Consider the following 26041-nt stretch of genomic DNA (forward strand, 5'->3'; position numbering starts at 1 on the left):
ATAGCATGTATAAAAATTGATTTTATAGTAGACCATAAAGCCAGGCTTAACACATTTCAAATAATTGGTATCACAGAGACCATTTTCTTTGACCATATATATTAATTTAGAAGTTAATAGTGGAAGTAAGTTCTAAAAATACATTGGTTTTGGATATGATATACACTTCTCAATAATTTTTGGGTCAAAGAGGAAATCATAGTAGACATTCAAGGATACTTTGACTTGAAAGAATATCACACATGAAAGCTTTTGAGATATAGCTAACGTGGTACGTAGGGGGAATTTTATGGCTTTAAAGCTTGTATTAGAGAAGAATTAAGGGGTGCACAGGCTGCCAGGCCAGAGCAATGAGTGAGACCAAGATCATCTACCACCTGGATGGGCAGGAGACACTGCCCCTGCTCGCCAAGTGTGTCACCTTGGCAGACTTGAAGGTCATTCTGCAGCGACCCAGCTGTATATTCTTCAAGTCTGTGGACCACGGTTTTGGAGTGATGAAGGAGGAGATGTGGGATGACAATGCCTAGCTGGGGGTGCTGTCCACTGAGGGCTGCACCCAGAGCCAGCTCCCTTCTGTGCTGACAACCCGTCGGAACTGCCACTGCCCATGGAGCGCACAGGAGGCATTGGGGACTCCTGGCCCTGTCCTTCCACCCTTGTGCTGGTGGGGGCCGCCAGGAAAACCTGGGCAGTGACACAGAGACAGACTCCTTCGTATCTGCCCAGTGTGAGTGGCCATGCAGGAGGGACAGCCCAGAGCACACAACCCGGCTAAATGGAACTGCAAAGGTGGAGCGTGGTGAGAGCCAGGGGGCTGTGATAGCTCGGCCTTTATGAACAACGAGTTGGAGACCACCAGCTTCTTCGATTTGGCTGAGGATGACTGCATCCTCAGCTCCACAGAGCAGAGCAGCCCCTTACACCTGATGAGAAGACAAGCGGCATAGGAAGCAGGAGGTTTCACGGCCTGAGTGGTCCTGGTCCTTCAGCAGCATCATGGACTCCATTGTGTCACTCAACATCATCATGGTCACTCTCATGGAAAAGTACAACTTTCTGTGCATCTCCACTGTGGGCCAAGGCAAAGAGCGTGGTGACGGAGGCGTCTACATTTTCTCTATCATGAAGGCTGGGGCCGTGGCTGCTAATGGAGGCATAGATCTAGAAGATGCGCTGTTACGGGCAAGCTAGGTGAGTTGTGAGAACATGAGTAATGATGGTGCGGTACGGGTTTTGCGTGAGACTGTGCACAGACTGGGGCCATCACCCTGACTGTAGCCAGGGGGCTGGGACCCAAGTCCACGTGGCTGCTTCACACTGTCCAGGAGTGAGCCCTTCTGGCCTACTGACCCTGGATCCTGGGTCACCCACCCTGTAGCCTACGGCATGAGCCCTGTCCTGAGCACCATCACCTCCACTGGCTCTTCCATCACCAGCTCCATCCATGACACAGAGTGCCTGGACATGACTCACACCTGTCCATCCACACTGATGTGGCCGCTACTGTCAAAGCCATGGCCTCCTCTGAATCTGCGCTGGAGGTCGGTGGCCGCATGTGACTCAAGATTACCATCCCCAGTGTTTTTGTTGGCTTGGATGTGGTGGACTTGCTGTACCACAATGTGGAAGGCTTCACTGAATGGCAGGAGGCCAGCAAGTATGCTAGCAGCCTTCTGGAAGCAGCTTCATCCATGATCAAGAAGGTCACCTTCTCTGAGCAGTGCTTCTACATCTTCAGGGACCTTTGTGGCACCATGGCTAACGTGTCCCTCCATGATCACGATGGCTTCCATGGCACCTCTACCAGGACAGACTGGCCTCTTTGCCACACCGGGGGCCACCCCTTGGTCCAAGGCTTTCCCTTACCAGTACCTGCTGCCCCCACACGCCTACAACCTGCGCCTGGGCTTCCCAGAGCTGGGGTACAGCTATGGCGGGGGCAGTGCCGGCAGTCAGTACAGTGAAGGCGGCTGGAGCGGAGGCTCCAACCGTAGTGGCAGTGACCGGCAGGAGGGGAAGGACCCGAAGGCCAGGGACTTGAAGTGGAGCGGCAACGGCGATGAGTGGGACCACACAACCCACAGTAGCCTGGGGGCCATGGGAGCATAGCCACTGCAGCCACCACTCCATGACCAGCAGCCTTTGCAGCCCCCACATGCATCTGAGCTACAGCCCCCGCGGTGGGCCTTCTTTCTGTGGTCCCCCCATGCTGATGGTGCATCTACCACCTGTGGCCATGGGGCCCCCAGAAGCCCCTCCAGGCTGAGACCTGGCCTACGTGCCCCCAGACTGACCGCCAGCAGACAGTCCTTCCACATGGTCATGGGGACACCCCAGGGAGTTCTTTGTGGATGTGATGTGAACAGGGCCCCTGCCCCACTTCCATGCCACTCCCATCCCAGGCCAGCTGTGTTCCTCTCTCCATTCCTCCATCTTTTTTACTTGGTCTGACACCTGAAAGGGAAGTAAACAAATAAATTCAAAAGAAAAGAAAGGAATTAAGGCTGAGAATTAATGTGCTAATTTAAAGGGAGAAATCAGAATAATTTCAAAGAAGGTAGAAAGAAGGAGGTAATTAAGGAAGCGCAGTGGAAATAGAATGCAGAGATACGATAATAGGATCAACAAAGTCAAACATCGGTTATTGGAAAAGACAAACTTCTGGAGAGACTGATGAAGAAAAAAGAGAAATGAGGGGACGCCTGGGTAGCTCAGTCGTTAAGCGTCTGCCTTTGGCCCAGGTCATGATCCCAGGGTCCTGGGATCGAGCCCTGCATCGGGCTCCCTGCTCTGCAGGAAGCCTGCTTCTCCCTCTCCCACTCCCACTGCTTGTGTTCCCCCCTCTCACTGTGTCTCTCCCTGTCAAATAAATAAATTTAAAAAATCTTAAAAAAAAAGAAATGAGATGGAAATAAATAATAACAAGTGGAAAAATAAATGATTGCAAAGACACATCAGAAATTTTTCAAAGATAATAAAATGTCACAAACAATTTTATGCCAATAAATTTGAAAACATGAAATAGAAGAATTTCCAGACAGATACAATTTACCAAACCTAAATCAAGAAGAAATAGCCAATAGTACCTAAACAAACACATCACATCAGTAATTAAAAATTTTCCCATAAAGAAAACTTTAGCCCCAGATGGTTCTTACAAACTATTAAAGAACAGGTCTACAAATATATGGAGAGTGTAGAAGTGCAGCATCCGATCCATTCTGTGAGGTCGTGCTAAGCATAACAGCAAAGGCAGACAACTAGTGAGAGAAGGAAATTATAGGCCAACATCATTTATGACATAGATGTATATATTTTACTTTTTTTATATAGATACATTTTACAGGTTTATTTATTTATTTGAGAGGGAGAGAGTGCATGTGAATGGGGGGAGGGATAGGGAGAGAGTCCTCTGAGTGCAGAGCCCAATGCTGAGCTCCATCTCATAACCCATGAGATCATGACCTGAGCCGAAACCAAGACTGATGCCCAACCGACTTAGCTACTCAGGTGCCCCTAGATGTAAATATTTTAGAGAAAATATTCGTGATCTGTTAGCTATATAGAAAAAAAAGTTAGCTGTATATAGGGGCACCTGGGTGGCTCAGTCTGCCTTCGGCTCAGGTCATGGTCCCAGGGTCCTGGGATCGAGCCCCGCATCGGGGCTCACTGCTCTGCAGGAAGCCTGCTTCTCCCTCTCCCACTCCCCCTGCTTGTGTTCCCTCTCTCGCTGGGTCTCTCTCTGTCAAATAAATAAGTAAAATCTTTTACAAAACATTAGCTGTATTTAGAAAGCATAATATACCACAATCAGTACTTTTAAAAGGGCAACTTAAAACATTTTGTTAGATTACAAAGTACAGAAAAGATGCACCTTTTCTCCAAATTGGTAATGATTCAATGCCATTGAAAAAAAAAAGTAGTTTTTTTTTTTTTTTGAGAAACTTGTTAAGCTGAATCTCAAATTAATATCAAAGAGCCCAAGAATAACCTAGACATTCTTGAAGAGCCATAGGAAGCAGGGGACCTGCTCTATCATATATCAAGAGTTGTTATTAAGCCATAATTAAGATAGGGGTAGTGGTACACGTATAGATAAATTGACAAATGGAACATAATATCCCAGAAACAGACCCATCCATATTTGGGGTTTGTCACACAAGAGAAGTAGCTTTGCAGATCACTTTGCAGAAGAGAAGAGACTATGCAGTGCATGCTGCTAGTGCCTCTGGTTATCCATGCAGACGGGAATGAAACTGGGTACCTACCTCACACCATACGTAAAAATCAACCTAAATGTGAAAGTTAAACTATCATACTTGTAGGCGAAGAAAAGGAAATGTCTTTACCTCAGTGTAGGGAAGGAATTATTTGAAAAAAAAAAAAAAAAAGACATGAAAGGCAGTAACATAAATGAAAAGATCGATACATTCAGCTATATTAAAATTAAGAGCCTCTATTCACAGATAGCATAAACAAAGTGAAAAGACAAAGGTATTTGCTAATTTATAACTTGAAGTATTAGAATCAACTATGTAAAGAACAGTACATATAAAAGAAAAAGATACCCAACCCATTAAAAAAATGGGCAAAAGACACAAATAGGCATTTCACACAAGGGGAAACATGAATAGCAAGTGAATATGATAAGGGATGTTCAACCTCATTGGTGATTTGAAGAGAAATGCAATTTAAACCCACAGACTGTTTTATTTAAGACGTTTGTGAGTGTTCTGTGGCTTTAAGCTACGGAATTTAGAATTCGTTTATTCATTCAGTAAATATTCTCTCTGCCAGGCACTGTTCTAAACACTTGGGTCATCTCAGTGATCAAAATCAACAAAAATCCTTGCCCTGTGGAAGATGCTCATGAATGCATATATGGGAGATGGAGGGGTAGGGTCAGATGATAAACAATTGCATTAAAATAGAAAACAGTGATAAAAATAGAGCTCTAAATATTGCAACCCAGAATAATGTTATAACTAGGGCTCTCATGTGAGATGTTAATACCCATGTGCTAAGACAAATTAATGTTTGTGTAATTTCACAAATATGCAGATCAAAATTAAAATTGGCACCAGAAAACGTGATAATATTAATACCTGAAAATTGCATTTGATTTGACTGCCATCTTAATGTATCATTTTCATACGAATTATTGATAAATATAAGGTTTGAAGGAGACACCCAAACTTTTTTTTCAGGGACTGTCATTCAACAAATAAGTGAACACCTTCTTTGCGCCAGCCATTTTAGGTCCTGGGTATAGATAGTGAACAAAACAATCAAAATCCCGGCACGGTTCAGAGTTGATCTTGGGAAAAAACTGGTCAAATAGCACACTACCAAGAAACTTGTAAATCAGGCAAAAAGTTAACGAAAAATATCTAAGGCTAGAGTATATTAACGTTAAATGTTGAAGATGAGGTACTAGGATTTCTTAAGACTCAAAAGGCCCAGTCACCAAGTTAGATTTTTTTTTTTTTTTTTTTTTTTTTTTTACAATTACTGCTAATTTTCTTAGCTTTGAGGAGGTTGGAGAAGGAAATTGATAGAATATTTTGAGTATATTCTAAAATCACATCCAAATGTTAGAACATTAAGAAATATCTTCCTGAGCCAATGCAAGAAAAAAATGGTCATAAATCCATTCATTACTACCTCCCAGTATTTAATCTTCCAGCTTTAGTGTTTGATAGCTCATTGATTAGAGTTTGACACAATGCCAAAAGTAGTCTTGAGTGAGATCTCTCTGTGACTTTGGGGTCCTTCTTCACCTAAATGATTAAAACTAACAGAACATCAAAAGCTTGCTGCCATTTCCAACAACCTATTACTGTGAATTGGGATCTTTTCATAAGACTGTTGAGTTGGAGAATAAACTGTCATTCTGCAAAATGGCCAATAATGTTTTACTTATAAATTTTATTTTGTTTTTTAATTAGCTTCTTTTTATTTTCAGTATTGATGCTGATGGGACAATGACAGTAGACTGGAATGAATGGAGGGACTATTTCTTATTTAATCCTGTTACAGACATTGAGGAAATTATCCGTTTCTGGAAACATTCTACTGTAAGTCTGCTGTGTGTGTTACATTGTACTTACTTGTAAGCCATAGTTACTTATTACATGAGAACACTCTGTAACGCTCACAGGCCAGGGTGCCCAATTCCCAGTAGCTCCTTAACTTGTAGAGTTCTGCTTATTCTATTAGGTATATATTCAGAATATCATTAAAAAAACCCAAACCCTGAGGCTGCATAAACATTGCAAATGTGGTACACATTTTTGCCATTCTCAATACTTGGAGGAGATACTGCCTTCCAAAAATCTTATGAAGATGAGCGGCCCAGCTTTTATTGCATTTAAGTATTTTGCCAAGAGAAGTGTGAAAATCAGGGGTTTTACTTTTTATAGATATACATTGTTTAAATAATCCCAGAACCTCAAGATTGCTGAGATTCTATTTCCTTGGCCATGTATGATGGCCAGACATGACTTCTGAAACTTTTGCTTGTTTTGTCAACTGTCTAGATTTATCTCTGGGATAAGGTACTTATAATAACAATAATTGAAGGTTAAAACACCTTTGGCTCTTTTGTTTAGCAGTTCACACCTGTCTGTATTTCTCAAAACTTTCAAATTTTAATGAAATTTCATTAATATTCTGCTAACATACATTGGTGTAAATAAAGGTCAGTTTATTGTGCAATCTGCTCCCGAAACCAATGGGAATTCTTGGAGGGAATTTTAATTTTCCTAGTGGGCTTGTCTGCTATGCTTATTCATGGATTTCAATAAGTTTTATACATAATAAATGAAGGCTAGAGTTCACATTGCCGCTAGTAACAATGCCTAAACTTAAATAGAGCATTGTAAAATTATGGTGATGAATGCCTCTTCTATGAGTATAGAATAATATACTATATTAGTAGTTCAGTTGCCTAGATACATTTTCTACTTATGTGAATTTATATTTACATAATCACACTCTTACTGTACCTTTGGAGATAGTTGTTAACAATCGTGTATTCATTTTATTGATAGTAAAATGAAGACAGAAGAGGTTACTACTATAGCATAGCCTCTTACCCCTACACTCCTACCTATAAAATCTTTTACAGCAGAATCATTTAGATAATAAAGTTGTAAAAATACTATCATTTTAGAACTCCGTTTATCTCAAGTTATATTTGTAATCTATGGTAATGCTTATTGAATAGATTGGAGGAAGGATTATTTTTAAACAGTACCTCCCTGTTAGCTAAATTTTATAAAGGACCTGTTGCATGTTTTAAATGACAAGTCTATAAAAATATTTATAGGCAGTCTACATAGGAGATGAGTTTTGGGGTGTTCACATATATAGCTTTAATTTAATTTCTATTTACAGGTCTAAGTAAAGCATGTATCATGGTATAAAGAATAACATGGATAGAATTTTGAGATAAAGGGAGTATCTTTGAAGAATTGACAAACAAATTTCTTTCTGTAGCTAAGAAGGATTCCCACCTGATAAACCGCTGACCTTTCATTCTGACTTAGACCAAGAGGAGAAAAGTTACTCTGAATCTATTTAAGAAAGAAAGTTGTAATGTTGGTTTTGTAACTTCGTAATTACCATCAACTTTCATTTCTTGTGAACTGATCCTGCACTTCATTTAGTGTGACTAGGCTATTTAAAATCATCTGTATGCTCAGATTGGTGTAATATACTTTCTAAGGAATGAAGTTGATCTTCACTGTAAAATAACACATGATTCTTCTCTGAAGTGAACCTTCTGGAGCGATCTATTTTTAACGGAGGGAGTATGGGGATCTTTTTTCCATCTTAACAGGGTATTGACATTGGAGATAGTTTAACTATTCCAGACGAATTCACAGAAGATGAGAAGAAGTCTGGGCAGTGGTGGAGGCAGCTCTTGTCAGGAGGTATTGCGGGCGCTGTCTCTCGGACAAGCACGGCCCCTTTGGACCGTCTGAAAGTCATGATGCAGGTGAGCCTTGTGATCTTGTGTCTCAGCGTCTCCCACATACGCTAAAACGATGAGAAATGTGCCGCTTTGAGAAAGAAGTTTTAAAATTTCTCCATAATCTTCTTTCCTACATTTAAAAGATTGGTATGAAATCTCTATTGTTACTAACCCTGAATTCAGTCCCTATGAGTATTTCACCAAACCTTAAATTGTGGGTCCATGTGTGTGATGGACTTTTAATCTCTGGCATTCCATGACTTTTCAAATGTTTAATTAAACAAAAAAAGTCTGTATGGATAAGGAAGATGTGGTATATACATACAATGGAATATTATGCAGCCATCAAAAAATGAGATCTTGCCATTTGCAACAATGTGGATGGAACTAGAGGGTATTATGCTAAGTGAAATAAGTCAATCAAAGAAAGACAAGTATATGATCTCACTGATATGAGGAATTTGAGAAACAAGGCAGAGGATCATAGGGGAAGGGAGGGAAAAATTAAACAAGACAAAACCAGAGAGGGAGACAAACCCTAAGAGACTCTTAATCTCAGGAAACAAACTGAGGGTTGCTGGAGGGGAGGGAGGTGGAAGGGATGAGGTGGCTGGGTGATGGACATCGGGGAGGTTTGTGTTGTAGTGAGCATTGGGTATTATATAAGACTGATGAATCACAGGCCTGATGCCTGAAACAAATAATACATTATATGTTAATAAAAAATAAATAAATAAAAAGTCTCTAGCCATTATTTTAGGAAATAATATTTTCCTTCTGTTTTATGTACTTTCTCAAAAGTGAGATATTTCCGAAGTTTAGAATCTTGGAACAGGGATATGATTTTTAAAAATATTCTAAAGATGAGGTTAGCAGAAAAGACCTGGATTTATAGACTGACTTTGCTATTTACTAGCAAGATGTGGTCTTGGCTGGTCAGAGTGGAAAGAGAGAGAGAAAGGAAAGGAATTGATATTTACTTGGTGCTCATTATGGTAACCCATTTAGCAACCCAGTGAGGTGAGTATTTCATCCTCACATTATCTGTGGAGAACCTGAGGCTCGGAGAAGTAAATAACTTTTCCTTTACAACAATTAGATGAGGAAGGGAGTATCTTTGACTCTAGACCTTGTGGTTCTCACACTGCATGAAACCCCTGAGGTCTCATTTTCCTTCATCCTGCAGTGGGATTAAGAATATCTAACAAGGCTGGTTGGAAGAATTAAATGATGTAAAGTATGTGAAAATGCCGGATACACTGGAACACCCCACTGGAATATAGTAGTTGCTTAAAAAATAGTTTTAGAAGTTGTGTTGTCATACCTATGGTCAACACTTTTTATACCTGTCCTTAGATTTATGTATAAAAAGATTTCTGATGATATTTTAAGCGAGCATCCATTCAGAATGTGCCTAAATCTCAAAATATATTTAGGGGTAAGGAGAAGGAATTGGCGCTTGTGTTTTTCTTTAGGAATGATAGCACATTGCCTTTGAGAGAGCTTGAATAAGCATTCCTCTTTTTCTTTGTTGTATTTTATTGTGAAGTTTATTTAAAATAAAACGGATATCTCCGGACTTTATTTCTTGCAAGTTCCGTGGGGTGAGTGGGTGGGGTTTTTCAAAACTACCTTCTGGTTCAGTAATTCAGTAGGGCTCACAGAACACACTAGAAGCTTTAATACTCCTGGTTGTGTTTTATTACAAGGCAAAGTTGCAGATTAAAATCAGCGAAAGAAAGAAGCATATCGGGACAAGTCTGGGACAGTGCCAAATGCAGAGCTTTTGTTGTCTTCTCTCCGTAGAGTCATGATGTGTTACTTTCCTGGCACCGAGGAGTCACAGTATGCACAGTGTTGCAAACAGACCAAGAAAGTTCACCTACGTCTTTGATGTCCAGAGTCTTTTTTTTTTTTTTTTTTTAATTCTCAGGTTTTTAGCTACATATTTTATTTTTTTGAAGATTTTATTTATTTATTTGAGAGAGACAGAGATAGCGACAGAGATAGTGAGAGAGAGCATGAACAGAAAGGAGAGGGAGACGCAGGCTTCCCACTGAGCAGGGAGCCCGATGCGGCACTCGATCCCAGGACCCTGGGATCATGACCTGAGCCGAAGGCAGGCGGTTAACTGACTGAGCCACCCAGGCGCCCCTCCGGAGTCTTTATTGCGGATCAACCACACATTGCCCACGTGACTGACTTTTAGTCTTCAGCCCCTCACATCTTGTTTTTCTGTTTTTTACAGTAGTCACTCATTTTGTGTGAGCCAAAACAGTCAGAAGAGAGCTGATTTCTTTATGTGTTTTTGGCTTATTGGATTTAATTGTTTTTACATGGAGGCAGTTATAAGGTCTAGTGTATTTAAACAGCGATCACGTCTGTAGTCTAAACCGAGTACTCACAGGGTGAGGCATTCATGTTGCCATGAGTCTATTGCCTACAGAGGTTTTGAGATAAGCCATAGAAGGTATAATTTTTATTTTTGGTGCCAGGCTATGTGCATTCCAGTGTCTGTGGCTCTGACATACATAATATAAAATTGTTATCAGACCCATTTATATTTCATATTGGTATTACTTCTGGTGGGGGGAGAGATGGTATATTACCTGCAGTATATTTTTAAAAGTTTTCTTAAACTGAACTTGTTTGCATTCCAAGGGGTGTTCCATAGCCTAATACATAATTTGGTTCATGTTATCTTATGAATGTTGTTTATAATAATTTTAATTTAGATCATGTCCTCTCTGCTTTCCCACACTGAGGATACTGATTTTTCTTAGTTTTAGATTTGGAGTCAGGCCTCTAAAATGGTGGTAGTAATTCTTCCTAGCATTATACATTATCCGAACTTTCTATATTCTATTTTTTTTTTTTTAAAGATTTTATTTATTTATTTGACAGAGACAGAGATAGTGAGAGCAGGAACACAAGCAGGGGCAGTGGGAGAGGGAGAAGCAGGCTTCCCGCTGAGCAGGGAGCCCGATGTGGGACTCGATCCCAGGACCCTGGGATCATGACCTGAGCCGAAGGCAGACGCTTAACGACTGAGCCACCCAGACGCCCCTATATTCTATTTTTAAATACATCTTCTTGTAGTAATAAATAGTATTGAAATAAAGAGGGTGGTTTGTACAGTTACATTAGAAATAGTAACAGTAACATGCCACCAATGTTTTGTATCCTTTTGCTTTTATTTTTAGGTCCATGGTTCAAAATCAGGCAAAATGAACATATACAATGGCTTTCGACAGATGGTGAGAGAAGGAGGTGTCCGCTCCCTTTGGAGAGGAAATGGCACAAATGTCATTAAAATTGCTCCTGAGACAGCTGTTAAGTTCTGGGCATATGAACAGGTAATTGTTGTCACCTGTGGAATTTATTAACAAAGAGGGGTTAATAAACTGATTCAATAGCAATGAACATGTAGTGCTTCTTCGGTTCTTATTTTACTATATAGTAATTTTTCACGTATACTCCAGGAGGAATTTCTCTTCCAGGAGATTAGAAATACGTGAACTCAGATTCTTTATGACCAAACTTTAGAATTCTTAAGTTCATATTATTTATTTTAAAAAAGACTTCTGTATTCTTTTCTAGTAGCTCTTAAAGGAAATAGAGCATTTTTGCTTATTCATTTATTCAGAGTAGAAGCTGCATGCTAACCTAAGTTTTATGAAAGCATCCCAGTCTGACATCTGGAAGGAAAACTTTTAAGTTGAATTCCTGCGTGTAATATGACATTGCCATGAAGTTGAATTGAATTTAGAGTGAAAGCTCCTTGAAGGCAGGGGCTTGCCTGCTTCTCTGTGGACTCCAGCGCTTGGAGCCTGGCATGTGATAAGTGCTCAGTAAGTGTTTGTTGAATGAATGTCAGATAGTAGCGAACATCCTGCAAGACTTGACTCAGGAGTTACTTCCTCCAGGAAACCTTCTTCATTGTCACAGTTCTTTTTGTCTCCCTCTCTTATAGTACTTTCACATTAAATTCTGATTATCTCAGTACTTATCTCTCTCCTTAATAAGACTGTGAGCTTCCTTAGGCAATACTGGTTTTCAGGTTTGTATTCCCCGCACTTTGCCCAGTGCCAGCGAGTCCTTACTGAAGGAGTGAAAACACAGAAGTGCCTGAGCTGGAGTTTGAGCCCAAGCCCGCCTGAATCTCAGGTCCACTAAGGTGAAGGGAAAGATGTGTATTTCGAGCAGAAGCAGCTGTGTGTGGACAGAAATGCAGGCACAGGGGAGCATTGTTCACTAAGGAAATTGAAGGTGGTTCATTTGGCTCCAGTGTGTAGCGGAGTGTGTTTCTGGGACGAGAATGACAAAAGCAGGCTGGACAGGTAGGCAGAAGCCAAGTGTAATAGGAGTCTTGATTTTATCCTGAAGAGGGTGAGCGACCTATTGAAGCATCTTCTATAGAGAAGTGAAATGAGTATATTTACGTTTAAGAAAGATGAACGTGGAAAAAAATGGAGAATGTATTAGAGGAGAGCGAGGCCAGACTGGAGGCAGGGAGACTATTTAAGGATATTCCTATCATCCAGGTAAGAAATGATGAGCACCAGGATAAGGTGGTGGCTGGAGAAACTGAAGAAGAAGGAAATGAACAGAAAAATATTTTGGAAATAGAATCAACAGGACTCACTGACTGAGTGGATATGGAAGTGAGAAAGAAAGAGGAATCAAGGATGATACTCTGGGGCCTCATTTGGGCAACTAAGTACATGGAGAATACAATAAAGGGAATAGATTTTGGGGTACAATGATGGGTTCCATTTTGGACATGCTGAGTTTGAAGCATCTCTGCAACATGAATAGGTAGCTGTCCAGTAGGACTTTTGATCTCTGATGGACAGGTGGTTTTTGAGTTGAAGCCATTGGAATGGATCACTGAGGAAGACTTATAGAATGGGAGAATTCTGGGAATATGCCCCAGGAGAAGAAGAAGGAGCCCCTTGTAGAGGAGATTGAGAAGGAATAGCCAGAGGGATGGAGGAAATGCAGAGACCGATGGCCTAGAAGTGAGAGGATAAAAAAGGATTTGTCAATCCAGAGATAGGAGAGCTTGGTATAGAGGTTCCAGGGAAGTGAAGAGATGAGAAACCATTCTGAAATGAGTGAAAGTAAACCAGGGGCTGACGAAAATTGCATAGTGTAGACACATTTTTGGGGAGTTTGAGTTGAGTGAAGGGAAGGAGAAGAAATGAGGGAAAGTGATAGATAAGAAAGATGGTGGGCAGAGAGAGGGTTTTGATAAGTTTTATTTTAATGTGCCCGTGGCTGAAGGAAGCATGTTAAAAGTATAGAAGGGAGAGGCTGGTGAATGCAGCAAGTGTTCACAGGAAGTATGTGTGGGGATGGAAGGGCTGGGGAGACATGGGTGCCATCCAGAGGCCCTGGGAAGGATTGGCTTTGGTGGCATGGAGAACTCTTCTTCTGTCACTTTGGGAAGAAAGAGATGTATGTGGCTGTGGATTATTCTGTGGAGGGTGGGCAGGAATATTCTTGCTTGGTGGCCTCTGTTCTTCCTTGAATTCCCAAGAAAGGACATTTCCTGAGAATAAGGGAGGAAGTGGTATTGGAAGCTGGAAGAGAATGGAAACATTTAAATAGGTGTTGTAACAAATGGAAAAGAAAAGGATAGACAAAAGGATTTTAGGGTGGCTTTGGGAGCCCCATTAGCCTCCCGCTTCTCTCTGTTGATTTATCCACTTCTCCCTCCTGGGTCGATGGTCATTTACCTCTGTAGACTCACCTCACCTCTCTGAAACAAGGAATCTGGTTTGCCTGGTTTATGACCAGTCTGTGTTTGGGCAGAGCCTTTCTTTCCAAGTTGTAGGAAGAGAATGGTAATAGTAATATTACCATATTACTGAATATTTGCCATGTGCCCGGCACTATGCTGTATTACATGTATTATCTTATTTAATTTATTTATTATCTTATTTAATCCTTTCAGCAACCTTGTGAGAATAGGTACTGTTATCACAGATGAGGAAACACGTTCACGAACTTGCTCAGGGCCACGCATTTCTGGGGTTCCAGCCCAGGTCTCCCTGACTCCACAGCCCATGATATTAATATTCTGGTTTGTGGATATTTTCACTGCAGTGGGGTCAGATTTTACCCTTGGCCTGATCGGCTGTGTTGGTTGCTTTAGTACTGGTCAGCCACGTGGGCTCTGGGGTTGACGTGGTAGTGTAATTATATGTGTTACCCACAGAAATGTCTTTCCCAGTTGTTTTGTTAATATTTGTCACTTATTTATACTGATGAAAATAAACTCATCTTAAAAAAAGAAAAGCTAGGGGCACCTGGGTGGCTCAGTCAGTTAAGCGTCTGCCTTCGGCTCAGGTCATGATCCCAGGGTCCTGGGATCGAGCTCCGCATCGGGCTCCCTGCTCAGCGGGGAGTCTGCTTCTCCCTCTGCTTGCTGCTTCCCCACTTGTGCTCTCTCTGTCTCGATCTCTCGATCTCTGTCAAATGAATAAATCTTTAAAAAAAAGGAAAAACTATGAGGAAAACATACAAAAATTGTGAACACTTTATCAACCCTATATTTTCTGGGGAAGAATGCTATTACTGTGTTTTAGCAAAGGAGTGACTGGGTCCCATCTGTGGAACATCTGTGTTCTGTGGAAATCTAACTTAAGAACCACTGTCCAGGAAACTGAATGTTTCAGCATCTGAGCTTTGCTTTTCTTCTGGGTATTGTTAATGCAGTGTATGCATTTGGAAAAACATCATCATATTGTCAATTAATTGATTACTAGGAGTTGATTTGTATTTTGGTATTTATTTAGCTGGGACTGCCATAACAAAATACCTTATTAGTTGTTTAAGCAACAGAAATTACTCTCTCACAGTCCTGGAGCTGGGGCATCCAAGACCAAGGTGCTGACCAATTTGGCTCCTGGGGAGGGCTCTCTTCCCAGCTTGCACATGGCTACCCTCTTGCTGTGTGCTCATATGGCCTTTCTTTAGTACATGTGTGTATAGAAAGAGAAAGAGAGGGAGGGAACGGGGAAGAGAAAACTCTCTGGTGTCTCTTTTAAGGACACTAAGCCTTTCGAGGGCCCTGCCCTCATGACCTCATCTAACCCTGATTATCTCCTAGAGGCCCCATCTCCAAATATCATCACAGTGGGGGGTTACAGCTTCAACCTAAGAATTTGTTGGGAGGGGGAGACATGACTCAGTCTATAGCAGGTACTAATTTACATTTTTAAATGTATTTATACAGTACAAGAAGTTGCTTACTGAGGAAGGACAAAAAGTAGGAACCTTTGAGAGGTTTATCTCTGGTTCCCTGGCCGGAGCAACCGCACAGACTATTATTTATCCCATGGAGGTAAGTACCATTGCGAAGTCTGACTGTGTTGGTGGTGTTCGTTTCATTATCGATCGCTGGGCAACAGGTTATCCCCAAACTAGCAGTTTAACACAGGCATTTATTGTCTCACGGTTTCTGTGGGTCAGGAATCTGGGAGTAGCTTAGCAGGGTGCCCCTGGCTCAGGGTTCCTCTGAGCCTAGAGTCAAGGTGTGGGTCAGGGCTGCAGTCACTGCAAGGTTCAGCTGGGGGCAGGTCTGCTTGCAAGCTCGCTCACGCGTTTGTTGCTGAGCCTCCTTGGCTATTATAGCTGGAGCTGTCAGTTCCTTATCTCAGGGGTCTCTCCGTTGGCTGTTTGAGTACCCCCACAACATGATAGCTGTTCTTCCCAAGTCGGTGATATGAGAGAGAGAGAGAGAGAGAATTGTTAGCCAGCACTCAAGATGGAAGCTGCAATCTTCTGTCATTTCTGCTGTCTTCTGTTGGTCACACAGACCACCCCTGGGAGAGTGTGGGAGGGGACCACACACGGTGTGAACACCAGGCGGCAGGGACAGTTGGGGGCCCTCTTAGAGGCTGGCTGCCACAATGTTGATAAGAATTACAGCACCCATTCTTCTCCAAAGAGTTTCTGTACCATAAATTTAACAGTAGATTTGATGAGGTGACGGCAGTCCTCACTAGACATCCTACCGTTAGACGGTTGGCAAACCATGAGACTGGGGAGTACTTCGTACAGCCCTTGAGCTAAGAATGGCTTTATACATTTTAAAAAGTTGGTTAAAAGGATTTAAAAAATATGTAACAGACCTGAAGTTTTAGGCCTGCAAAGACTGAGATATTTACTACATCGCCTTTGCAGGAAAAGCTTGTCAACTCTTGCTTTAGAGCAAAAATAATATTGTAGATGTGGCTATCTTTATTGATGCGACAGAGGGTTTTTCAACAACTAGTAAGATTTAAGCAAAATATACCCTTAATCTTCATCTTGTGGTATGCATATTAATGTAGCTTTCCTTACAAGTATCTTAATATGGTTGTTCATATTCCTCACACCCCTCAAAAAATATCCTAACTGAATACATAGTCTTCCTCGTATATGCTCCATCTGAGTTAATATCAGCACCTTCCCGCCTCCCTGCTGTCCTTCTCCTGTGTTCCAAGCTAGTCTACGCTACCATTTCCCTCACCTTCCGTATCTAATTGGTCACAAGTCAATTTTAAGACATCTGTGAATTATTTTCTATTTTCTCTGCCCTCATTCAGATCCTCTTTACAATAAATAGTTCTTCTTGGCTCTGGTGTTAGCCCTTCAGTAGACATTATGTGTGAGGGATAACACATCAACAAATTGGGCAGTCATTTGAGAGACAATATGTGCTAGGTATTTGTTCTCTGTAAAGTTACTTCCTTTGAATTCCATGATGACGAATTCATATAAATGATAATCTGTTACATTCTTTTATAACTAGGTTATGAAAACCAGGCTGGCTGTAGGCAAAACTGGACAATATTCTGGAATATTCGATTGTGCCAAGCAGATTTTGAAACATGAAGGCGTGGGAGCTTTTTACAAAGGTTATGTTCCCAACTTGTTGGGCATCATACCTTATGCAGGTATAGATCTCGCTGTGTATGAGGTGAGTCTGCGGCTGTGTTTTGAATCTGAAAATGTAGTTAAATAGTTCTTATTGTTAGAATTTGATTTTATGTAAAGAAGCACATGTATACCAGGAAATAGTTTGTGACTAAAAGTAGATTCAGGGGTGCGTTGTTTGATCATTTTTTTCCAAGTACCTTGAATATGAGACCCCATATGCCTGTGGTCACCTTTGTATCAGATTTCCCTGTGAATTATTTTAATGAATGAAGAGCGCAAACTCACATTATATAATATCGTTATAGAATTATAATGTAATATATAATTGTTCAGCTTAGACGACGGTACTAGGGATTTTTTTGAGGGAATAGGAAATAAGCACAGAGGGCACATTTTCTTTGATTTGTTAAAATCTACCAGCATAAAGCCAAGAGACTGATATGGATGACACAGATTCATCCCTGGCACTGGAAAGACAACTTAGACCACAAATCTTGGATCAACTCTGCCATTTACACTTGATCTTAGCCAAAAGGCCGAGAAGCGATCATCAACTCTGCCATTTAAACCCTTTAATAATTTACGAATCTGACAAACAGTCTTGGTTTTTGCCTTGAAAAAACTGTAGTTCTGGTCAGGGAGAGAGACAAGCCAGCTGCTAAGGCTCAGGGTGGGGAGTTTTGCTGTGATAGGAGTAAGCCTCTAGCGGAGGGGAGGAATGGGATGTGGAATGCAAGTCTTCTTAGAGGACCATACCTTTCTTTCTAAACAGCTTTATTAGGATATAATTTACACACCATACATTTCATTCATTTAAAGTTTACAATTCAGTGGCCTTTGGAATTTAATTTAAAATTTAATTTAAAAATTGTGGTAAAATATATGTAACATAATATTTGCCATTTTAACCATTTTTAAGGGTACAACTCAGGGATGTTAATTATAGTCACAATGTCGTGACCCATCCCCACTATCTATTTCCAATACCTTTTCATGATTCCAAGCATAAATTCTGTTACTGTTTTGAAATAATTCTCCACTCTCCCCCCCCCCAGCCCCTGGTAACCTGTAATCTACTTTCTGTGTCTATGAATGCGTCCATTCCAGTTATTTCATACAAGTAGAATCATATAATATTTGTCCTTTTTGGTCTGGATTCTTTCTTTCTTTTTTTTTTTTTTTTTTTTAAAGATTTTTATTTATTTATTTGACAGAGAGAGAGAGAGAGAGGGAGCCCAAGCAGGGGAAGTGGGAGAGGGAGAAGCAGACTTCCCACTGAGCAGGGAGCCTGATTCGGGGCTCAATCCCAGGACCTTGGGATCATGACCTGAGCCAAAGGCAGACGCTTAATGACTGAGCCACCCAGATGCCCCTCTTTTGCCCATTTTTGAGGAACTGTCAAACTGGTTTCCATGGTAGCTGTACCCTATTTCATTCCTACCAACAGTACACAAGAATTCTAATTTCTCTACATCCTTGATAACACTTGGTAGCTTCTGTTTCTGTGTTGTTTTTTTTCATAGTGACCATCCTGATAGATGTGAGGCAATGTCTCATTATGCCTTTGATTTGCATTTCTCTGATAATATGTGAGGTTGAGCATCTTTTCATATGCTTTTTGTCCATTTATATATCTTTTTTGGAGAAATGTCAAAATTTTTTGCCAATTTTTTTGTTGAAGTGTAGTTGAGACAAAATGTTATATTAGTTTTAGGTGTACAACATAGTGATCCAGCAACTCAATATGTTCTGCTCTGCTCACCACAAGTGTAGCTGTGATCTGTCACCATACAACTCAATTACAATACCATTGACTATATTTCCTATGCTGTGCCTTTCATGCCCGTGACTTACTCCTTCCATAACTGGAAGCCTTTACCTCCCACTCCCCTTCACCCATTTTGCCTCTCCCCTTTCTCCTCCTCCCCTCTGACAGCTATCAGTTTGTTTTCTGTATTTAAGTTTGTTTCTACTTTTTTTTGGTTTGTTCATTTGTTTTGTTTAAAAGATTCCGCATATAAATGAAATCATATGGTGCGTTTCTTTTTTTTTCGGACTTATTTCACTTAATACCCTCATAATACTCTCTAGGTACATTCATGTTGTTGCAAATGGCAAGATCTTATTTTTTATGGCTGAGTAATAAAATTTTTATGGCGCACGCACACATACACACCCCATATCTTCTTTATCCATTCATTTATCCATGGACATTTAGGTTGCTTCCATATCTTAGCTATTATAAATAATGCTGCAGTAAACATAGGGCTATAAATTAGTGTTTTCGTTTTCTTTGGGTAAATACCCAATAGTGGAATTGCTGGATTGTATGGTAGTTCCACTTTTGATTTTTCGAGAAACCTCTGCACTATTTTCCACAGTGGCTGCACCAGTTTGTATTCCCATCAACAATGTATGAATGTTCCTTTTGTGCCACATCCTCTCCAACACTTGCTCTTTCCTTTCCTTTTCTTTTTTCTCTTCTCTTCTCTTCTCTTCTCTTCTCTTCTCTTCTCTTCTCTTCTTTCTCTTCTCTTCTCTTCTCTTCTCTTCTCTTCTCTTCTCTTCTCTTCTCTTCTCTTCTCTTCTCTTCTCTTCTCTTCTCTTCTCATGTGAGCCGTGGGGGTAGGCAGAAGGGCAGAGGGAAAGGGAGAGAGAGAATCTTAAGCAGGTGCCATGCCAAGAATGGAGCCCGATGCGGGGCTCGATCTCACAACCCTGAGATCATGACCTGAGCCAAATCAAGAGTCAGATGCTTACCCGACTGAGCCACCCAGGAGCCCCTATTTCTTGTCTCTTTGATTCTAGTCATTCTAACAGGGGTAAGGTGATATATCTTATTATGGTTTTGATTTGCATTTCCCTGATGATTAGTGATGTTGAGCATCTTTTCATATATCTGTTGCCTTTGCCCATTTTTAATTTTTTAAATTGTTGTTATCAGAGTTCTTTATGTATTTTGGGTATTAACCCCTTATCAGATGTGGGGTTTGCAAATATATTCTCCCATTCTGTAGATTGCCTTTTCACCCTGCTGATTGTTTCCTTTGCTGCACAGTTTTTAAGTTGGTGAAGTTCTTTTATCTCTTTTTGCTTTTGTTGCCTGTGCTTTTGATGTCCAAGAAATCATTGCCGAATTCAGTGCCCTGAAGCTTTTATCCTGTGTTTTCTCCTAGAAGTTGTAAAGTATTAGGTCTTCTGTTTAGGTCTTTAATTTGTTTTGAGTTAATTTTTGTATATGGTGTAAGGTAAAGGTCCAACTTTATCCTTTTGCATGTGGATATTCAATTTTCCCCACACCATTTGTGGCAGAGACTGTTCTTTCTCCAGTGTGTAGTCTTGGCATCCTGTTGATCATTTGGCCATATATTCAGGAGTTTATTTATGGACTCTCTTTTGTTCCACTGATCTGTGTATCTGTCTTTATGGCAATACCACCCTGATTACTGTTGCTTTGTAGGATCTATTGAAATCAGGGAGTATGAGGCTCCCAAGTTTATTCTTCTTTCCTAAGATTATTTGGCTCCCTTGAGATTCCATATGAATTTTAGGGTGGTTTTCTCTTTTTCTTCAAAAATTGCCATGGGGATTTGAGTAGAAATTGCATTGAACCCATAGATTGCTTTAGGTAGTATATTACTATGCTTGCGCTACCAATAACAATAATTTCCCCCACATATTAGCATAGATTCTTATACAGAAAATATTATATATTTAAAAAGTAGATTAGCATATGTATTTTAGACATTTATTTTCCATCATTGCCTTCTAATGGAAATGCAAGGATGTGGGATAATAGGGGGAAAGGCACAGGCTGGGGATCAGTACTCCTGATTCTGTACCCTTGTTAAAAAAAAAAATCCACTGAGACTCATTTTCCTCATTTCTAAAACTGGAAGAATAGCTCCACCTCAGGGAAAGGACTAAGTGAAATGTATGTGTAAAGTACAAAATTAGATGCAATTAGAATTATATTGTTTTTATTAATACTCACCGTAGGAAATATTCTTGAGATACTGCATTGGGAGTGCTGTTGATATTAACATTTGTTTAGAAGAAAATAAGCAACCAGTGCAAACCTCACGTGTCCTGAGTCCCCACGCGCTCCCCCCACCTGCCCACCGCCTCCTCCAGTGCCTTCTGCTCCTGGGAATGTGCCACCTGATCTTGCAGCAGTGTGGCCCGTCTCTCGTAAGGACAAGAGTGGCTAAGAAAATGTTCACACTGCGTGAAAGCAGTTGTCGAGGTAGTTGTTCACTGCTTTTCTTTTCTGTCTCTCTGGCAGCTCCTGAAGTCCCATTGGCTTGATAATTATGCCAAAGACTCTGTAAACCCTGGAGTCATGGTGTTGCTGGGCTGTGGTGCCTTATCCAGCACCTGCGGTCAGCTGGCCAGCTACCCCTTGGCTTTGGTGAGAACGCGCATGCAGGCTCAAGGTGGGTTTTGTGTGTGTGTGTGGTTTTTTTTTTTTTTTAAGATTTATTTATTTATTTTAGAGAGAGAGCATGTGGCAGTGGGAGGAGGGGCAGAGGGAGAGAGAAAAACCCAAGCCGACTCTGCACTGAGCAGGGAGCCTGATGTGGGGCTCGACCTCACGACCCTGAGATCATGACCAGAGGCGAAATCAATAGTCGAACGCTTAACAGACTGAGCCACCCAGGTGCCCCTCCCTTGGCTTTGATTACACTGTGTCCTCATGGCTTTTCTCCCACCTCATTGATTAGTCTCTTTTCTTAAGATTTGCTGGCTTTTATTGCTATTTAAAGTATGTAGCCTGTGCCTTTCTTTTCTTTTTGGCTCTTTTGCTGGCCAGTCTCACTCACCCACTGTCATTTCTTTAAATAGTGCCCCCTGGGTATCTACAGCTCTATCTCCAGTGTCTCTTCCAAGTACCCACCACCGCCCCACCCCCAACCAAGCCGTCACTCATTAATTAACGAATACTTCCAGAGCCCCAATGGTCAGGTGCTGGAAACTCTGCCAGATGCTAGGGTTAGAGCGGTCCACAAGTCAGATGTGGTCCCTGCCATTGTTGAGTGGAGAAGACACACGGTCAACAAGTAAACAGTCTTGTTAAACCATCTCCCCTTTGTTAGGGGAGCACAGAGCAAGGAGCTCTAACCTTACTTTGGGAGCCTGAGAACATTGTCATTTAAGCTCAACCTGGAAAGACAGGTGGGACTTAGCTGGACAAAGATGGGTGGGGTGGAAAATAAAGAGCATTCTAGCTGAGGAAACGTGTATGTGAAGGCACTGAGGCAGGAGAAATGGGGACTGTTTGAGGCACTGAGAGATCATGTGGCTGGAGAGAAAAATGCAAAGTTAGTAACTAAATATTTCATAAGTATTCTCTCATTATCCATCACAGCCATCTTCGGGATTGATACTAATATCATCTGCATTTTACACATGAGTAACTGGGGCAAAAAAGAGATTAAGTAACTTCCTTAAGGTTTTACATTTGGCAAATAGTGGAGCTAGCCTTCAAACCCAGGCCTCCTGATTGACAGCATCACCTGGCAAGCCCTCCCTTCCCGTCTGCCAACTCCATTTCCGTCCTCCTGTGGCCCATAGAGCTGTTGTTTTTAAAGCCAAGGCCTGATCATCTTATGCTTGTTCAGAAATCTTTGTGGCTCTCAGTGTCTTCAGAATAAACTCTCAAGGTCTTAGTGGGAATTTCAAAGCCTGTAGTAATCTGGCCCCGCTTTATTTCTCTGCCTCCCGCTGCTGGGTGCCCCTCTGTGTAGTGACCACATGGGCAGTCAGCTGCGTCCCCTAGCACATGCATGTTCCCGCCCCTGTCTTTGTTGTGCCAGCAACAAGGGCTTCCCCATTCCCCCTTTCTTGCCTCTTCAGGTCATTTGCACCGCCCCGGGACCCTACATTTTCCCAAGTTCCCCAAAGTGTTCCCCCTGCTCCCCTTAATTCGCAGGATTGAACTATACTCTCTTTTCCGGGCATAGTTAATGAGGAGGCGGGGTGGTAGAAAGTGTGTGAACTTTGGAGTCAGAAAGACTGTCTGCTCTCAGGTCTCCCCCTTGCAGGCTAAGTGTACCAGGCCAAGTTTCTCCATCTCTCTAAGCTTCCAATTCCTCATTTATAAAATGGGTATAATACTTACCTCGCAGGATTGGTGGATAAAGTAATTAGCCCAGTATCTAACATAGTAATCACTCAACAAATAACTGTTGTTATCATTGTTATTATAATTATGGAACTCACTATCAAGTGCCATGCAAGAATTACATAAAGGGGTACTTTCTTGGGCCCCTTGGAATAAATATTATCCTTTCATTATATTCTCAAATATCATTCAGAATTGTAATTGTATATGGTAATAATAACAAAACATTCTTGAATATTAAATTAGCCTGGTTTGGGGGCACCTGGGTGGCTCAGTCGTTAAGCGTCTGCCTTCAGCTCAGGTCATGATCCCGGGGTCCTGGGATTGAGTCCCACATCGGCCTCCCTGCTCGGTGGGAAGCCTGCTTCTCCCTCTCCCACTCCCCCTGTTTGTGTTCCCTCTCTCGCTGTGTCCCTCTGTCAAATAAATAAATAAAATCTTAAAAAAAAATAAATTAGCTTGGTTTCTTTTTTTTTCTCTCTTTTTTTTTTTTTTCTCTAGCCATGATAGAAGGAAATAAACAGATGAACATGGTTGGCCTCTTTCGACGGATAATTTCTAAAGAAGGAATCCCAGGACTTTACAGAGGCATCACTCCAAACTTCATGAAGGTGCTCCCCGCTGTGGGCATCAGTTATGTGGTTTATGAAAATATGAAGCAAACTTTAGGAGTATCCCAGAAATGATGTTCAATTTTTTGCTTTAGCATGATTATTGAAATTTTCAACAATCTCTGGAGTGACTTTTTCTCCTAGAATTACAAGCCTGTGGCAAAAGAAGTCCTATATTTCTCACAAAAAAAGGAAGAGCATATCAGTGATTACTTCAAACATTTGGGCTCAATTTTATATATACAGAAATGTCAAAAATCATAGTTTTGATAAGCTCATACGATTTTGAAAAGGCCGCAAAAATTGTATTTTATCTTTTCTTTTCTTACTAGTACCTTTCTACACATCTATGCCCTGAGTCCTAAATCTGAAAAAATGTATTGCTCGAATTAAATATGTTTTGTGTGGTAATTATAAATCATTAATCTTTATTTTGGTTGGTTCAAGTTTACGCCAGTTCCTTAATACTTAAATGTCTTTTTCTACAAAAGAAAATGATCAGAAAAACTTGAAACTTGAGTTGTTTTATGTATTTTGAATGTCTTTATAGACTTGTTAAAATTTCCTTGTAGAACCATTAATGGAAAATCATTGCATGAAAACATATCTTACAGCAGCCAAGTAAGTATATGGCTTCTCCCCTTATCTGTCTTGAAGCTGAATGAGAATGAACTTAAGTGGCAGAATTCCAGGGCATGCAAATACTCTAGTCCATTTGTATTTTTGTATAAGGAGGAGTGGTGAAATAATATTTGTTTCAGTGGGCCTTTTTCCATTTTCCTTGCATTGTTATTTGGCTCCTGGAATGGCACACCGATTGTCAGTATATTACTGTTAAATTATCAACACAAGGCAACTTACTTGAAAGCTTCTATTTATTCTGTCATCGCTTTGAAAAGCACCAAGAAACAAAACCTGATATCAGCTTCTTCAAAGCATCTCTCTTGTCTTTGTCCTTTGTTTCCTACTTGGATCAGATTCTGTTTTAATCAGGAAAGCTTCTAGGGAGCAATCTTGGTAATCTGACATTTCTTAATTACATGAAGTAGGTTGATCATGGGTGAATGACATTTTCATTTCCCCCACACTGTTGAATTTGTTTGAACCTGCAGTTCTCAATTTGGACAGCACAAACCTAGGAGATTAGTGCATTTTAATAGTAGTATGTATTAATATTATGTATTAGATACCTACGTTTAAATGAAGGGCCTAAGTCATAAACATATACATTCATATTCTCCCTTGCCCCAAGTTTTAGGAACATGTTACAATACAGAAAATTTATAATATTGTTAGCATATTTTTTATTTTACTAAAACATTTTTGTAGTCAACCATCTTGTTTTGATTTGTGTGATTAGGACTTAGACAGATATTTGTTAGTTGAAGTTGTTCTGTAGCTTTTTAATTTCGTTCCTAAACTCACATTTGATTTCTAGTGATTTCTGTTATAAATTGCCAACATTTTAGTGAAAATCCAGTGATGTAATAGGCACTTACTTTATTTGAACCTACCTCTTATATTTTCTGAACTAAAGAGAAATGTTGGAGTTGTGTTTGTGAAACATTATTCTAAAATACAGTTTTTAATACATTAGTTATGCCTGATAAATGTCTTGGTATTTTTATAATACCTGTGATAAACATGGGACTCTATTTTTTTCTTCAGGGTTGTTTATACTTTTGAGTAATCCAGAAATGACAATATTAAGGTACATGATTAGCTTTTTCTTTTCTTACTCATAAGAATTATGGGATGAATGACTAGAGTTTCAAGCTACTGAAAAGCAGTCACTGTTCATTATGAATTTAAATTGTTTGCTCTTTAACATTATAAGGTATGAATGTGATTTATCCATGCATCTTATATCTTTTGAAAAAATCATCTTGTGTCTTTCGAAAAGAGCCCAGAGTTGAAGATGTTTATTTCCAGTATTACTGCATATGTACTTTCCATTTATATTAAAAAAGCTATATATTTGTTTTAAAAATGACTTGTTTCCTCATTTGAAAAAAAATAGGCCACACACACACACAAACCTCCCCCCGCCCCAAACTGTATCATATAGCCTCTATCCTTGGCAGCAGTTTGAATAATAGTTTTCACATCTGACTCCTGAACAGCGATAGCAGTTGTCTCTGTCATACATTTTGGCATAAGATAATGTTTTTCCTGATGTCCAAATTCCACATTTACCAGTTAGGTTTACACCCCCGGGGGTTCACAGTGTCAGGGAGAATTCAAATCCAGGGATTTCTTGACACAACTTGGTGGAGTATCAGTTCGTCTGGAAGCTGTGGGAAGCAAAGCTAAGTAAGTTTATTGGTAAGTGATTGGACAATTTTTTTTTTTTTTACGATGCAGATTACAATTAAATACAAAATCTGGTTTAAA

The 26041-nt window shown here is 40.5% G+C and overlaps 1 protein-coding gene and 1 pseudogene across 1 annotated transcript in view; both read left to right on the plus strand.

Moving 5' to 3' along the window:
- Positions 1-25637, plus strand: part of LOC118546896 (mitochondrial adenyl nucleotide antiporter SLC25A24) — a 51359-nt gene extending 25722 nt beyond the window's left edge. Inside the window, exons 4-10 of the mRNA XM_078072661.1 lie at positions 5969-6080; positions 7847-8005; positions 11185-11337; positions 15225-15332; positions 16785-16952; positions 21198-21348; positions 23538-25637. Of these exons, the coding sequence (XP_077928787.1) occupies positions 5969-6080; positions 7847-8005; positions 11185-11337; positions 15225-15332; positions 16785-16952; positions 21198-21348; positions 23538-23722 (1036 nt within the window). The 3' untranslated portion in view covers positions 23723-25637. The remainder of the gene's footprint in view (positions 1-5968; positions 6081-7846; positions 8006-11184; positions 11338-15224; positions 15333-16784; positions 16953-21197; positions 21349-23537) is intronic.
- LOC118546884 (segment polarity protein dishevelled homolog DVL-3 pseudogene) lies at positions 325-2296 on the plus strand (annotated as a pseudogene).
- Positions 25638-26041: the final 404 nt, after the last annotated feature.

The sequence above is a fragment of the Halichoerus grypus genome, chromosome 5 (genome assembly GCF_964656455.1).
Source record: "Halichoerus grypus chromosome 5, mHalGry1.hap1.1, whole genome shotgun sequence".
NCBI lineage: Eukaryota > Metazoa > Chordata > Mammalia > Carnivora > Phocidae > Halichoerus > Halichoerus grypus.